The 16,583-nt window shown below is 38.7% G+C and overlaps 1 protein-coding gene across 1 annotated transcript in view; it reads right to left on the bottom strand.

Moving 5' to 3' along the window:
• The window catches only part of LOC149264208 (uncharacterized), a 32,446-nt gene that overhangs the window by 12,510 nt on the left and 3,353 nt on the right, over positions 1-16,583 (bottom strand). The window contains 4 exon segments of the mRNA XM_089427637.1: positions 12,907-13,014; positions 13,329-13,579; positions 13,715-13,763; positions 13,994-16,471. Coding sequence (XP_089283763.1) covers positions 12,907-13,014; positions 13,329-13,579; positions 13,715-13,763; positions 13,994-16,471 — 2,886 coding nt within the window.

The raw sequence follows: 16,583 nt of genomic DNA, 5'->3' as shown, positions 1-16,583 counted from the left end.
AGAAGGATTGTGTGTGTGAGAGAGAGAGAGAGACTTGGAGAGTAATAGCGGGACTTGGTGAGTCAAAGTGACTCAGTGTTTGCATCAGTTGTTGCTTTTGGAGATGATCTTGCTACAACTAGTTCAGATTTGGGTGAACTTCTTCATTCTCTTGATCTCTCATTGTATTATGTTTCTTTGTTGAACAATTGTTTTCTAATAGAAGAAGAATCTAGTTGGGTTTTGCCCTGGTCATTGGACCTAATTTCCTCGTGTCCCATTGTGTTCTTGGTTGTCTTCTATTTTGCATATAGTTTATATTGTGTATGTTCTATCTACAATTTCTTAACTAATATTGCAGCTAGAAGAAGTTTCATTTTAAGTAATTGTTTCAGTATAGAACATCAATTTTCAACAGTGAAGTGGGACCTCACCAAGTCACAAAATATGCAAGTTGGTATTGCAGCTAGAAGAAGTTTCATTTTAAGTAATTGTTTCAGTATAGAACATCAATTTTCAACAGCGAAGTGGACCTCACCAAGTCAAGAAATATGCAAGATGGTATCATTGACTATAACACTCAATCAGCAAGAGCTAGAACAAGTCTCTAATATCAAATTTTTCCTCCTAGGAACACAATTGAAAACTTAGAAGGCATGACCCCAAAAGCAATATCTAAACTTTGTCAAGCATAAGAGAATCACAACTAAGGTTACTCAATTGTTTCAGGTTGCATCAAATGCATCATTAGTCTATAAGTGTTAAAATTGGCAACTAGGGCCAAATTCCACTTTGGACAACTCATTTGATGGATATGATTATTGCATTAAATTCATCTTTTCGAGAGGACCAAAATCGACCTCAAGATCATCAAATTTGGACAAGCAGAAATGTGTTTTTGAATTTATGCCCACACGTGTAAAATGTCAGGTCAGCCACATCATCATGTGGGCTCATGAATCCCAAGAGACATGTCACTTCACCCTCAACAACTTGTATAAATATGAGAGACCTCAAACCTCATTTGGCATCATCTCATCTCACACATTTTCTTCTCTCCTCTCATTGGTCCGAAAAATTATTGGGTAGATCTTCTCTCTCACATTTGTGGTAAGGACACAAATTTTCTAGGCAAATTGCAAGGCCAAATTTCAAGACTGTTGCAGGGGTTTGACCAGACACTTTGACTTATCATTTGACTGCGATTTTTGTGGAAAAAAAATCATTTTTGACAGGTCATACAAATTGGCAGAGAAATCGAGAAATTCTCAACACTTTGCATGTGTTGATCGCAGCCCTGTTTGACAGCAGAAGTTGACTCCAATTAACCGAGTTTGACCATTGTTTTGGTGGCTGTTTTGACTGCTATTTGACCAACTAAAGAGGCCTAGTTTGACTACCTTGGACCGATCTTCAAAGGGGAAGTTCTGTCAATGCATTGACCATCTTTGACTTTTTGGTTAGAGTTGAATTTGACTGCAAATTTGACAGGGTTGTTTTGACTTTGATTTGGCAAATCAACTTGACTTTTTGTACTCTCTTTCTCTCTTTTTGTGGAACATTTGATATAATAATAAGAAGATTTGATCAAACGGTTTTCCCCATCTTGGGGTTTTTTCCCTAGCATCCGCCAAATTTGGTGTCCTCTTGTCTTGGCTTGTCTTCTGCATTTAGTTTATGTTCTATCTGCGGTTACTGTCAATGTGATTTATGGTTAATGTGATTGCTATTGGAAAACTAAATTGGAAATTGTCATTGGGCTGCTAAAGGAACATTGAAGTAATTGTGCAAAGCATAGAACATACCATTGTTAGCGAAAATTAACATGGTATCAAAGCACAAGTGAAGACAAAGCCAAAGCAAGAGAGAGAAAAGCAATCACTGAGGGAGATCTATTAGAGAAGATTATTGGACTAGCCTCAATGGCTACTACGTCTTACTTCAAATTTGAGGATAATCTCAATGACAAATTTGACTATCATGCATGGAAGATGACTTTGGATTTGACTTTGGAAGAGCATGATGCAATGGACTATGTGCAAGGAAAGGTGGTGGAGCTTCCTTCAAATGCACTTACTGCTGTGAAGACAAAGTATAAGAATGGTGAGATCAAAGCTAAGAAAATTATCATAGACTCCATTCAAAAGCATTCGGTTGCCTATATTCCTTATTAGGGAACATCTAAGGAGATGTATGATAACTTGGTTGGGATGTTAAAAGCGACCAATGCAAATCAAATCCTCTTTCTCAAAAACAAGTTGAAGGATATTGAAATGAATAAAGGGGAGTCTATCCAATCATATTTCATGAGAATAACTCAAATCAAGAATGACTTGCTATCTATTGGAGAAGTTATTTCTCACAGGGAACTCACTCTCATTGCTCTTGGAGGTTTTTCCAAGACCATTGGATGTATGTATTTTCAACAATAACAGGAAACCTGGTTTCAATTTGTTATTGGCTAAAAACACTCAAGAGGAGACTAAGATGATGGAGAGAGATAAGCCCTACAATAGAAACCTACTGCCTTCTCCGCTCATGCAAAAAGGAAGAATAATGTTGGTCCAAGGAGATAGGGTCAAGGACTCAAGAAAGAAGAAAAGGAAAGTGCTACAGTTGCAACAGGTTAGACCACTATGCTAGAGAATGCCCTCACAAGAAGAACTCTCCAAGGGATGGTGACAACAACAACAACCACAACAATTTCAAAAGCAATGGCAACCAAAGGAACAATGGGTTCAACAACAAAGGAAAGAGGAATGCTCCTGTTGCTCGAAAAGGAAATGGTTGACCTCCCAAGAGGGCAAGAAATGCCAAGTATGATGAAAGTAATGTTATAGAAAAAATAAGATGTGTTTTATCTTATTTTTCCTCTATTTATTGCCTCTCCTTTGGATACTTTGGATCATTGGTTGATTGATAGTGGAGCCTCAAGGCACTTCACTAGGTACAAGGAGGCCCTTTCAAATTTAGTTAAAAAGAAGACTAATTTGAAGATCATACTTGGAGATAATGCCACCTACCCCGTGAAAGGGATAGGCACTTTCACTCTTCACTTGAATCAAGGTCAACCAATTCATCTTCCAGAAGTATTGTATGTGCTTGATTTGAAGAAGAACTCGATGTTTATTTCTGCGCTTAAAGACAAAGGCTTCAAGATAACATTCATTGATGGAAAGGTACGTATTTGGCAAAGGAACCCTAAAGATGCATTTACTCTTGGATTTAGGGTTGATGGTCTCTATCAAGTTGGAGGAAGTCCTTTAGGAAATTTGGCGAGTGATACTTTTCTACGGTGTGGATTATGGCACCAGATATTTGCCCACCTGCATTACAAAGCCTTACCTAGGGTAAGGAAGATGGTCACAAGCATGCCTGAACATACAAAGGGACCATTCCCTTCTAGTGAAATCCAAACAATCGATATTCTTCAATTGGTCCATTCTAACCTGTCTAGTATGTTACCTGTAACATCATTGGGAGGATACTTATATTATGCAATCTTTGTGAATGACTACTGTCGCAAAACATGGATCTATTTCTTGAAGAGGAAAGATGAAGTATTGAGGACCGACAATAGAACCGAATATGAATCAAATGAATTCAATGACTTTTTTAGAGACGCTGGCATTAAGAGAGAGACAACCATTCCATACACTCCTGAGCAAAATGGAGTTGCTGAAAGGAAGAATCGAGCAATCATGGAAGCCACGCATCCCATAATCAAGATCTATCGAAGTTCTTATGGGAAGAAACTGCCAACACACACAATAAGAGCCTACATAAGTTCAAAATAAGAGCCTACATCAAGAACTGGATTTCAAGACACCCGAAGAAGTTTTCACTGGTAAGAAACCTGATGTTTCTCATTTTAGAATATTTGGTTGTCCCATGTATTTTCATGTGCCTAAAGAGAAAAGAAACAAATTAGAAGCATCTGGGAAGAAAGGTATATTTGTGGGCTACATCGAAAATTCAAAGGCATATTAGAATCTATGTCACTAGTCAAAGAGAAGTGGAAGTAAGTCGTGATGTCACCTTCGATGAATATACTGCCCTTGAGAAAGCCAGAAATCTCCCTATCCCAAGGAACGACAATGATGATGCTACAAAAAAACAAGATGAACCTCCAACATATAAGCCTATGCCTGATGTTGAAGACCCAATGGATCCCACTGATCCACCTCCTAGTGATCCCTCTACCTCAAGGAAAAGACCTTTGTGGCTCAAAGATACTCTCAAAGTAAAAGACAAACTACTCCAAGAAGGATATTCCATGAATGTAAGAAGCCGAATAGGTATGAAGGGTAATTAGCCACTATGAGTACTATTGTTCAAACTGAGCCATGTACATTTGAAGAAGTCGTAAACCACCAAGTCTAAAAGGATGCAATGAATGAGGAATATGAATCTATCATGAAGAATGATGTCTGCGAAGTCGTGCCTAGTCCTAAGGACAAGTCCACAGTCATCTTGAAATGGCTATACAAAATCAAACATGGAGCAAATGGGAGTGCTTAGAAATATAAAGCCAAGTTCATTACTCAAGGTTTCTCTCAAAAAGGAGTGGACTATGACAAGATATTTGCATCGATTGCCCAATATACCATTATACGATCTATTATTACTCTTGCTACCTCTCAAGGATGTAGCGTACATCAAATCGATGTTAAGGCTACTTTCTTGCATGGCTCGCTTAAGGAGGAAGCCTACTTGGAACAACCTCAGGGTTCAAAGTACAAGATCGAAGGACACACGTATGCAGGTTGAAGAAAGCCCTCTATGGGTTGAAGCAAGCCCTAGGGCTTGGTATGAGAGGATTGATAGCTATCTTATTTAGTTTGGATTTACAAGGAGCGATGTTGATCCTAACATATACTTCAAGGTTGAAAAGGACATGCCTCTCATTTTGGTCCTTTATGTAAATGATCTATTTCTGATAGGTGCAGACCCTCTCATTTATCAATGCATGAGGGAGTTGGCTTCCGAGTTCGAGATAGACCTATGGATGATGCACTACTTCCTAGGCCTGGAGGTCTGGCAAAAGCCAAGCAAGATTTCCCTTTCTCAAGGAAAATATATTGTGAAGTTGTTATAGAGATGTGGGATGGTGGATTGCAAGTTTGTGTCTACTCCAATGGAACTCAACTTCAAGAAGCTATGTTGAAGTGTTGCTGGGCCCAAATTGGAAAACCCTTTCAAATATAGAGAACTTGTGGGGGCCCTGATGTTCTTGGTAAACTCGCATCCTGACATATGTTTCGTTGTGAATACGTTGAGTCAATTTATGGTCGAGCCTCATCACATACATTGGATTGCTACTAAGAATCTCTTGAGATATCTCTGTGGCACAATCAACTACGGACTGAGATGCACTGTCGAGAATTTCAGGCTGCATGGGTATACTTACGCTAACTGGGTTGGCAGTGTGGTGGATCGCAAAAGCACGTCTGAATGTTGCTTCTCATTGGGGTCTGTTTCAATTTATTAGAAATTTAGATGAGCAGGAAGTAGAAATCAGTTGCTCTAAGCATTGTTGAGGCTAAATACATTGCAACTAGTATGGCCTGTTGTGAGGATGTTTGGTTGAGGAAGCTCTTTAGTGAGTTATTTTAGCACGTGTTGGATACCACCGTGATCTTTTGCAACAACCAAAGTGGGATTCGCCTTTCAGAGAATCCCGTGTTCCACGGCTGCTCCAAGCATATTGACATTAGGTACCACTTTATCTAGGATATGGTACAACAGGGAGCAATAAGGCTCCAACACATCAGGATTGATGAGCAGGTTGCTCACATCCTCACGAAGCCCTTGGGGAAGGTCAAATTCTTGGCCTTCCAAGAGAAACTTGGAGTCGTGGAAGGACCCTCCCATGAGGGTCCCACTTGAGTTGGACATTAAGCTCTGGGAGCTCCTGGCGGCTTGGGGTACTTCTTGGAGCTATGAGCAACGATAGGGTGAGTGGTTCCCCTACCCCTATTGTTGCATTGTGTACGGGGTGAGTGGTTCACCTTCCCCTATGATAAATGACAAGTGTATAGGGTGAGTGGTTCACCTTCCCCTACGATTGACATATGCATAGGGTGAGTGGTTCACCTTCTCTTATGGCATATGAGCAAGATGAGTGGTTCACCTTCCCCTACAATTGACATGTGCATAGGATGAGTGGTTCACCTTCTCTTATGGCATATGAGCAAGATGAGTGGTTCACCTTCTCCGGTTGATGCCCCAGCATATATCCTACCCATGTAGTCTGGGACTCATGGTAAGTACCGCTCATCTGGCCAATGAGTTGGGAAAAGTGGATAGGGACCATAGCACTACAGATGGACGCATCATGTATTGTCATACTCCCAATGTCTAGGATGCATGGTGTTCAGCAACTTGATCATTTAGGATCAAATCTAATTGGGGTTCTACCCCTAGACCAACTTTCGACAATGGAGAGTGGCAAGGTCTTGTGACTCACTCTCAATCAATTCTTCTTCATTATTACATCATTGTTCAGCGAAGTTGAGATGAGTTACAAAAATGGTACATGACGACAGGATGGCATGATGATCGATGATGATGGATGGATTGGCATGTGGAATTCTCCCTATTTGAGAGGGAGCGTTAAAATTGGCAACTAGGCCCAAATTCCACTTTGGACAGCTCGTTTCATGGAGATGATGGAGACAAAATTTAAATGTACTAGAGATACAAGATGTCATATTCTCACCTAATTGTTTGCGCTTATCAAATCAACCCAAGGCTTATACTTTCAATAGAATGAAGAATAATATTGTTAATCTAAATGCACTAAAAGAACTAAAAATTTTGGGCTTGCAAAATAAGTAGGCAAGAAAGATGCTTACCTTGCCTTGATTGGTAAGATGTTTACAAGAGTGTCCAACACCAATATTTGATTTGGAACAAACAAGATGGATTTTGAAGTAGATGGGAATAATTATCTATTGAATAACCCTATATTTCATGGTCACCTTTGAACAAATTATTGTTTTTCTGGAGTTCAATTTCATGGTTGTGGTATAGTACAACAAATCTAGCACCCCATATGATAAGATGTCCCAAGCATCATAGAGATACTCTTGTGCAACTTACGCAAGCTACCAATTGTCACCACAATAGCTCTTCCTCTCACTTTTGGTTAGCTCTTCTCCAACTCAAGGGGGACATCCCTAAGGATAAGATTGCAAAGGCTATAGAGAGGAGGCACAAGGTGTTTTACTAAAGAGTAAGCATAAGTAAAACAAAGGTGGCATGGATGGTAAGAAAATAGTGTGAGAACAAAAGAAAAAGATGAAAAAACCCCCAAGACTACGTACCTAATCAAACCTTGAGCAAAATAAAGTCAAGATAATAGAGTGTGAGAACAAAAGATAAAGGTGAAAACCTCCAAGACTACCTTGGGAAAAACAAAGTCAATGAAATATGGATTTACAAGGGTGATGAATATGTAAGGTATTTAAATAATAGGTGATTTACCACAAAAGAACCTTAAACTTTGCTAAAAATTATTATAGAAAATTAACCTTAGAGAGCTAGAAATACCACTCATTACTTAGTTATAGAGGTGATACTATATTAAATCTAACCAATAGTTTTGATAGGTGCAAGAGAAACGTGACATCAAAAAGCATAAGAGGGATTGTATCCTCACAATATACCATCCAAATGACAAATACTTCATTAGTAGGCCCCAATAAAAGTTACAAGGATTTCGCACAACAATAAACAACAGATGACAAATTAGTTGCACACATGAAAGCCTTGCATAAGCTACATATTATTCTTCCAATCTTCCATGAAGCTACAAGCATATGATGTATAGATTTAGCCAAAAAGGAAAACTCTTCAACAGCCGAAGTCTAAACAACCATTACAATGGAGTGAAAGCTCCTCTTACTAGAGGGAATTTCTTCTTTCTTACAATAAAAAAAAAAAATATTTTCCACCAACTCCATGGCAAGTCAAAGAAATAATATAAAAATGTTGTAACTAGAGCCCTCCTCAATCCATGATCAACCAGATCAAGCTATGTGGACAGTAGCCTCTTCAAGTGAACTCCCCCTTATTCCAAAATAAGAAGAAAATTACATCAAAAGCCTTCGAAGAGAGGGTGTACAACTAAAAATAGGCATGATAACTAAAATAACATTCTATAGGTCCACCCTCCAGGATGCATTCATGCAGAAAAATATTAAAATAATGTTAACATAGGAGGATGCGTTCAAACGTTCTCATGGAAGAGTTCATTAAGTGTGCCTTCTAAGATGCATGAGAGATAAAACAATAAAGTAATCTTCCTAGGAAAATGCTCCTTAACAACCATCCCAAAAGTAGAAGTGGTCCACACCAAATGAGTGAATCCCAAAGCAACCAACTTTATTGATGAATGTGCAAAGTGCCAACCAAATGGAGCAATCCATAAGAAAATATGTGGTGGAATCCAAAAATATAAAGTCAAATATCTCATAAGACGAGCCAACAAGATAACGCTCCAAGAATATGAAGACCAAGCAAGAGCATGCAAAATGACACGTATGTGGGCCTCCAAATATGCCACATTCTCCTCAATAAAACTACTCCATAAACATCTCCAACAAAATAATATGCCCCAAGTCAATGAGGTGAGGGTGTTCTCCAATAGAGGTCAAAAGATGCCAAGTGTAGTTAAAACATCGATGCATTAATGATGAGCGCACACGTAAGAGAGGTTCACCGTAAAAAAATGGTGCCATGTAACTACCATAATCACCATCAAATATAGAATAAACTCTATGCTAAGTGCCCCTAGGAAGAAGTGCAAAAGTTGTTTAGCCTCCATAATAACATTTGCCAAACCATGTGTTGTTTCCACAACCATCAAGTAGCTTCCAATACTATGTGCACAAAAGGAAAGTGACCTAGAGAAATGTGCCAAGGTGGCTACACTCATAAATATAAACCAATGAAGGTGCATCCTGTAAAAGTGCGTCAACTCTCTAATCATGATAAAATAATGCATGCAAACCTGGACAACTACACCCAAGAAAGAAGTGCTCCATCCAAAGCCCTAAGTCTTCTCCAAATAAACCCCTCCAAGTGTGAAGAATTGCCAACTGAAATAGAGCACTCAAGCAATTAACCTTAGTCTAGATAAAATAGATCAAATTAACTATTGAATTATTAAATCAACCTCAACATGTATGCTCCAATACCATCATAGTATAACCTCCCAATAGTCACCAATTGATTAAATTAAAAAGAACATGTGGTGCCAATAGAAGGGGTGCACTCCAACAAGTGTTGCAACCAGCAAATAAGTTGTTCTCCCCTAGCAATAATCCTACCATGATAACAACATAATAATAAATCCTAGGTGCACCACCAAAGGACTATGACATGATTAATACTTCATGCAAACCTTTTACAGCTTGATTATCAAAAATGAACATAGTAACCCCCCCCCAATGCCCCACTCCCGCAGGGACGCCCCCCATCTAATTCAAAGTTAAGAAAATTACATCAACAAGGATACTAATGTCATCATATACATTCCATCCACATGATGTCTAGCTAATGTTACAATGTTAAGTCTTATCGCCTAGGGAAATCCCACCAAGGCAAAACACACTAAAAAACGCATATTATCCAACCACAACAACATCACAAGAGAACGGGGCAATAGAAAATGCTAACTCATACAATCATCAAGTATGTCCCACCACACATCCAACACAAGAGGACCATCTAGTGAGACAAATAGTACAAGCATCATCACATATAGTCACTAGCAAGTGTTATGAAACATCTACCTCCCTAACACCATCACATCTAACCCCTTGGGAAGTTAGAACCATCATCATTGAACAAGATGTAGCACATCCAAAATAAACAAATACACCAAAACCACACCATGATGAGACAATGTGCTCCATGATCACCAAACCAACAAGCAAACCATCCAACGAAGGATAAGTGAAACTCCCCTAACCAAAGATCTATATCAAATAATTCAATGCCATGACGAGAAAGGGCCCCATGAAAATGTATCACCCCAAGTTGATGCAATGCTCCAAGATACCAACTAAAAATCTCCATATGAAAATCTCTATTTGGAACGTCATACAATATGAGGCGTGACATGGTCAAGATAAGGAAACATTATGTATGCCCAAATCATTTGTCATGTATATATTCCAAAGGAAATGTACAACAATTGGATGACAATCTACTAGAGGAAATACCTAACTAGTTGAAGATAAAGTTTCTTGCTGCAAGGGCACCGAAAACCTACTATCTTGTATAGCAAAACATATAGTTCGTTGTAACAAAAACACCCTAAGGACTCATTCAAGAACAATTCAACATGATGGATATCAGTAAAATCTTGTGACATTGCATATTGGATTGCGAACATCAACATGAAGTGATTCTTAAAGTAAGAAAGAAGACTACAAGAAATTGTTACAAGCAAGATTGTCGTGAACATTCATGTTTTGAGACGTTAATAAACATGCCAAAAGTTATCATGCCAAAGTATACAAGGAAAATTAATGTAAAACATTACGTTTTGTTGGCGTATAATCATCAAAAGATGAAGCCTTATGAATGTCCCATTTGGAATTTGCAAAGACAGTGCACAACATGAAATTTCTACTCGATCGAGTGCACAACAATGCTTTACTTGGAAGAACCTACATAGCCAAGGTGCACAGGTGCAAGGGAGGATGACGCTGAGGGTGCAAATGGTCCAGTTTTCAAATTTGGGTGCAAAGCAGTGTTGTGAACATCTCGATAACATCCCTAGCCGATGTTTGCCGATTTTTATTGATATTTTGATGGTATCATGATTTTGCCAATGTTTTGCCGATTTTCACCGATATTTTCCCGATTTTTGCGATTTTTTGGTTTTTTGGACCCTTGCCGATTTTATCAAAAGTTAATAAACATCCTCCTATGTTTATTAACTTTTGGCACGATGCCCATCACATAAAACCTCAATTGTGCCAAACTAACATCACCCCACATGAAATTTGGACATATCGAGTTTGAATAAGGGATGCTTTTATATAAATCCAAACAAACATAGATCCATCTAAACCGCAAATCTATTAAGCATTGGGGTGGCGATAAAAAACCTCGTTGCGAACTTCTCACTTCTTAAAAGACCCAAAGCTTAAGATGAATCCACCTAGGATAAAAGAAATAAATGATCAAATTTTTTAACTCTTTAATATTAAGCAAACATCAATTTCTTTTTCTTTTTATTTTAACTGAGGCATAAAACATGACAGTATAACACATCGCATTCACTACCAAGCTACAAGAACACCTCACTCCTCTTGGTGCAATTATAAATCTTGTCTATTGTTGTAATCCTTCGTGGCCATCGTGACTTGCTAGACACTTGAGGAGGCACCTTCCTTTTTTGCTCAAATCATATAATCTTGGAGTCAAGGGTCATAACCTATAGTTATAGTGGTTTATTCATGTAACCATATGGGATAACCTTGTAACAACATATTACAAGGTCACAATATGACTTTCTTAGCGATGATCACAATCACAAAGCCCATGAGAAATAATTTGAGGGTGTGTTTCGTAAATGAAGGCCATTGTCATGCAAACAAGAATTCCCCCAACCTTGGTAGAATGGTACAATGCTAGAGTTCCTTTTTTATAACTCTGCAATCCTATCATGTTGAATTGAATCCTAGTGTTCTAATGGAGGCATCTAATTTACCCTTGAAAATTTTGTAAAGACATTGTTCATTAGTCAGAGCATTAAGTCTTTAGAGCCAAGGGTATAGATGCAATTCGCAATTATTGAAAACAAGAAGAAATAGTAGAATACATAGACTCCTCCAAAAGAGAACCATTGAGAAAATACCATAAAATCAGTTAAGAAGAAAAGATCAAGTAGTTGAAGATTCCTTAGAGGTTTGGGAGAAGAGAACAAAAATCAGCTATAAGCAAGTGAAGAATGCTACAACATTCAAAATTCAACACTGCTATCTCAAGACGATTCTAGAAAATAAGTAACTTGTTTTTTAGTTTGTATGGAACTAACATAGACTTGATTTGTTAATTTCCAAGTCTACAGAGGGCACAATTCAAGAATTGAGCTTGCCACAAGCAGAAAGGGCAATCAAGGGCAGCTTACACTACTATTGAGTGGAAGCCAGAGAAGGATGGCACAACACATGGTGACAATAAAGAAAACATTTAGTTAAGCAGACAAAGCAAGGAGATGTGCAGTCAATTCTACAGGAAGAGAGAACTGCTGGTAAACAAGGTGACTGCCCCCAGCATAGCATGACAAAAATGATGAATCAATTGAGTGACAGGCCTAAGTTGTATCTTAGGCCATCTTATATCCAAAAAGAAGTGGTAACTTTCAGATTCCAGTTGCTAGATGATTCCTGAATGGAAAATCCACACTAAATTCCAGCACAAAACTTCCAATTTGAGGGATACTCTGTGGCCATCCTGGTGTATTTTGGAGGCTGGATAATTCACTCCCTGGAGCCAAGACTTCTATCTTGATTAAAAAAAATAATCACTCAATCAAAAAACAGTGATCATTATAATGAAAAGATAAAATAAGAAAGTTTTGATCTGTTTTGCAGATCTACATGCAAAGCACAAATATTTTACCATACATGTAATTTCCAAGATATAACCCATGGATCGATCTTCTACAGCAAACTCTTGATTCAATACAGACAAGTAACATATTACAGCAATACCGCCAATGTTTGATCCTAAAATCAAACTAGTTATCACAAAAGCTTCAAGAAAGAGTAGCAGGTAGAAATAACAAATCCATCAATTAATAATAAATCAAAAAAGGATGATATTTTTGCTGAAGCTTAATAAATAACTAAAAATATTGACAACCCACTACAACTAGTGGTCTTGCCCAAACAGCAATCCTACCTGGAGAACTCATGTTCCAAATTCTTTGCTCTATCCATGAAGCTTTCGGCTATCCTCAAAACAGAAATCCCATTCAACCTTTTAGGTTTCTGAAGCTGCCCAAAGGCCCTGCCAAATGAAGTAGTGAATTTCATTGATTTTCATAACATGCTTCTGGTACTGAAAAAATATAGTTTGACCATGTGATAGACAATTCAAGCAAGCAAGTAAAAAAATTGTAAAAAAAATTGTATAATATTTCTTAGAAGACTTCATGTTAAAAGGAAATCTTGCATATTTCTGATAGAAAAAGCAGCTTAACAAAGATGGACAATATTACAAAACAATAGACTGGATATAAAACTACAGGTAGAACTAACAAAACCCCAATTGTTATACAGCTGATTGATGATGATTCTAAGTGAAGCCAACTAGATACATACAAGTTTTCGTTTTCAGCTTTCTTTCCCATATCTTTACTGGAGGTGGAAGCCAACTTGCATGCATCTCGCAAGGCTGTTTTAGCAAGAGTATATGCTGCATTCTCATATTCCACACTTGCTTTTCCACGAAGAACTGCAGCAGGTATTGGGGGAATTATTTGCTGCATCAGCTGAGTTGTCAGCTTTAACCTTCTCTTTACTCTAGGTACTGATCCTGCCCCTTCTTCTTGGTTATCAATCTCATCTTCCTCCTGCAGCCAGCACAGGAATAATTTGGGTTCAGGAAAAATAAAGATATTCATATGATGTCTTCACATTTGAAAGGATGCATTTTTATTATTTAACTACTGGTAAAAAAGCAATAGGAAGACCTTAAATAACCAGACCTTTTCTGTCAAGCGGTTTGTTGCAGATGCCCATGCTAGCTCAGCATCGCTGAAAATAAATGGTCAACAATAATTAAAGCTTTATCCCATATCATCAACACTGGCATAGTCTTCATAAAGAAACACAAACCATTTCAAACTACAAGGAATAAACAGAAGTTAAGAACACTATTGATATAAATTCACAGAATACTGACAGCTAAAAAGAAGTGAATTTGCTAGGTCACAGAATACTGACAGCAAAAAAGGAAGTGAATTTGCTAGGTAGTAGCTTAAAACCTTATAGTGGGAAGATGCTCTCCAGCTTGAGTAATATCTACATGCCAGGGAATGAGCCGTGTCACTTCTTTCTTACGTTTACTAGGCAGAACTGCAACTGAAGCTCCAATGTTTGCTTTAGATAAATAGTATTGATGTTGATTTGCAGTGTGGCCCTCCATCATAGGCAATGACACAGCTGTTGGGGTTCGCACAGTTACCGCAGATTCAACTTCTTTTATGTCTGACTGAGGAGTGTGACTGGTAATTGTTGGTGCTAATCCTGAGCCAGGGAACAAATGCTCAAGATTTCTCCCCAGAGGAATCTGTTGAGAGTTTAAAGTTCCAGACCTTCCAGATTCACCCAATCTCTTATACATGGTAGCAACTTGCAAGGCTAAGAGTCTCTCACTGTTATGAGGCCCAAGCTGCATATATCTGGAATTCAATAATTGTTGATTAAAATGATTTCTGTCACCCGCTCCTGAAGACGACTGTGAAGATCCATAAATATTATGATTGTAGCCTTGATTTTGTAGCCGATTCTGCATAACTGAAACCATGCCTTGATTGGAGGCTTCTTCACGTCTTTCTTTGATTCCTTGAGAAAAAGGAAGCATCCTTGCATCCACCGGCAAAGATATCTGTTGTTGTGCTGTCCTGTGTGTAGTCCCAAATTTGAACTGTCCTATCCCATAATGAGGGTTCATTGTTTGATCGATGGATTTTTCCTTCAGATTTGGATCAATACCACCACTGCCAGCATCTGCAATCTTTAGCCTTTTCACTGCTTGTCTATCAAAATCAATCTGCATGGTTGTCATTGGTGACATCCTGCTAGAAGAAATATATTGATGGTGAGGAGCATCAGATGGTTAAGAGGCTTGGCTCTCAACAGGATCATCACTGCAGGAATCACTCTGCTGTTGGGTAGGTGGACATGCAGCACGGAGATTTACTTGCGACTGGGGATCTTGCCCAGATGTGGGATTGCTTTGCTCTTGCTTATGAGCACAAATATTTGAATGAAAGGGGGAAGCAACAGATGTAGCTGTGCCTGAATGAATTTTTGACAATAAAAATTGTCTTTGATCTTGCCCTTGAGACTGTAATATAGACAAATGAGGACTTGCTCCAAAAGTCTGAAGTGGCAATGTGGCTGTTGCTACTGGCAAACCCATCGCTGAGGTTTGAGGACCAGGACTCGCACTCAATTCAGTTCTATCAGAAACCATCTGTTGAAATGAACTTTCTTGTTTTGACAACTCTCCCACAGAGGGTGGCTGCTGAGAATTACTTATAGATGGTCTAATGATTTGGCCATGAACTGGAGCTACTGGCTTTCCTACCATGCCAAATTTCATCTGATTATCCAAACTTGACATATAGGGCTGTAAATTATTTCCAGGTCCACCCATTGATGGTCGAAATGAATCAAAACTATTTGGCAATACCCTCTCAGTTCCCACTGACATCCTATGCCGATTTGCCAAAGAAGTTTTGAGAGCAGTAAGCAGCTTTGAAAACTCTGCTGTCTGAGGCCTTCCAGAAGGTCCTGGTAGATGATGTGCAGAGTTTGACTGAGACTCTTGCAGTCCCTGATCAGAACTCCTTGGGCCAGACAAGTTGCTATTTACAGGCATAAACTGATGGCTTCTGCCAAGCCCGTCTTGAACAAGTAAAGCATTTTGATAATTGATTTGACTAAAAGGTCGAGTGGAGGGGGTGAGAGAGCCCTGCATCTCAGTCTCCCTTTCTATAGCAGAATTTACAGAAGAAACTGTAGACGGGGTCGCTGAATGGCAAGTTGGTATTATATGCCCTGCGACAGCTACATCCTGTGAGCCTTGAACTTGATGAGCAGAGATCATGTTACCCTGCATGTTTGCCTGTCTTTGGGTGACTGCATGTGGAATGGCTGATTGAGGAATTGATATAAGTTGTCCAGTGGCATTTGGGTGTTGAATATATTGTAACTGAGTTGAAGGATGAATATCGGTGGCTGGAAAGTATGGTGGTTTGTCCAACTTTACAGCATTCTCTTTTACACTTGTTGGTGATGACCCAGAAGGAACACTTAATGACATTGTTGAGGTGGTTAATTGCAAGCCTTTTCCTTCAGCTGTGGCAGCATCAGCTACCTTTGTTAAAGAATCTTGATGAGTTGCTAATGCTACACTCTTGTGGGCACTTTCTCCTTTTGATGGATGGGTCTGCCTATCCAATATTACATTTGCAGTTTGCATAGATGCACTCGCTTGTAAAGATCGATTTTGCATCCTTTGCAATAGTTGGGCTGGTGGAGCCAGTCTTAGTCCAAAGCCCTGAGGAGAGAGAGGGCTTGATGACTGGTTATGACCAAAATGAGTAACTGAAACATCAGGTGAAGAAGATTCGTTGGGGTCAACAGATGCATTCTGCTCACTAAATATAGTGCGCTTTAATGTGTCACTTTCATTTGGATTATCTGGCTTGCTTAGAAGGTCAAGAACGTTTTGGCTGGACAGAAACAGTTTATAAACAGAAATTGAACATCTCAGTATATTATAGTATAGAAATCCAGTAAAAGCTGGTGGAACAACAAATAGACAAATTACTTAATAACAAAACA

Source organism: Pinus tabuliformis, chromosome 6 (assembly GCF_031772625.1).
Source record: "Pinus tabuliformis cultivar Carrire ecotype Pingquan chromosome 6, CPIR1, whole genome shotgun sequence".
NCBI classification, from domain to species: domain Eukaryota; kingdom Viridiplantae; phylum Streptophyta; class Pinopsida; order Pinales; family Pinaceae; genus Pinus; species Pinus tabuliformis.
Note: the sequence above shows the minus strand (reverse complement) of the source record. Positions and strands in the feature narration are given on the sequence as shown.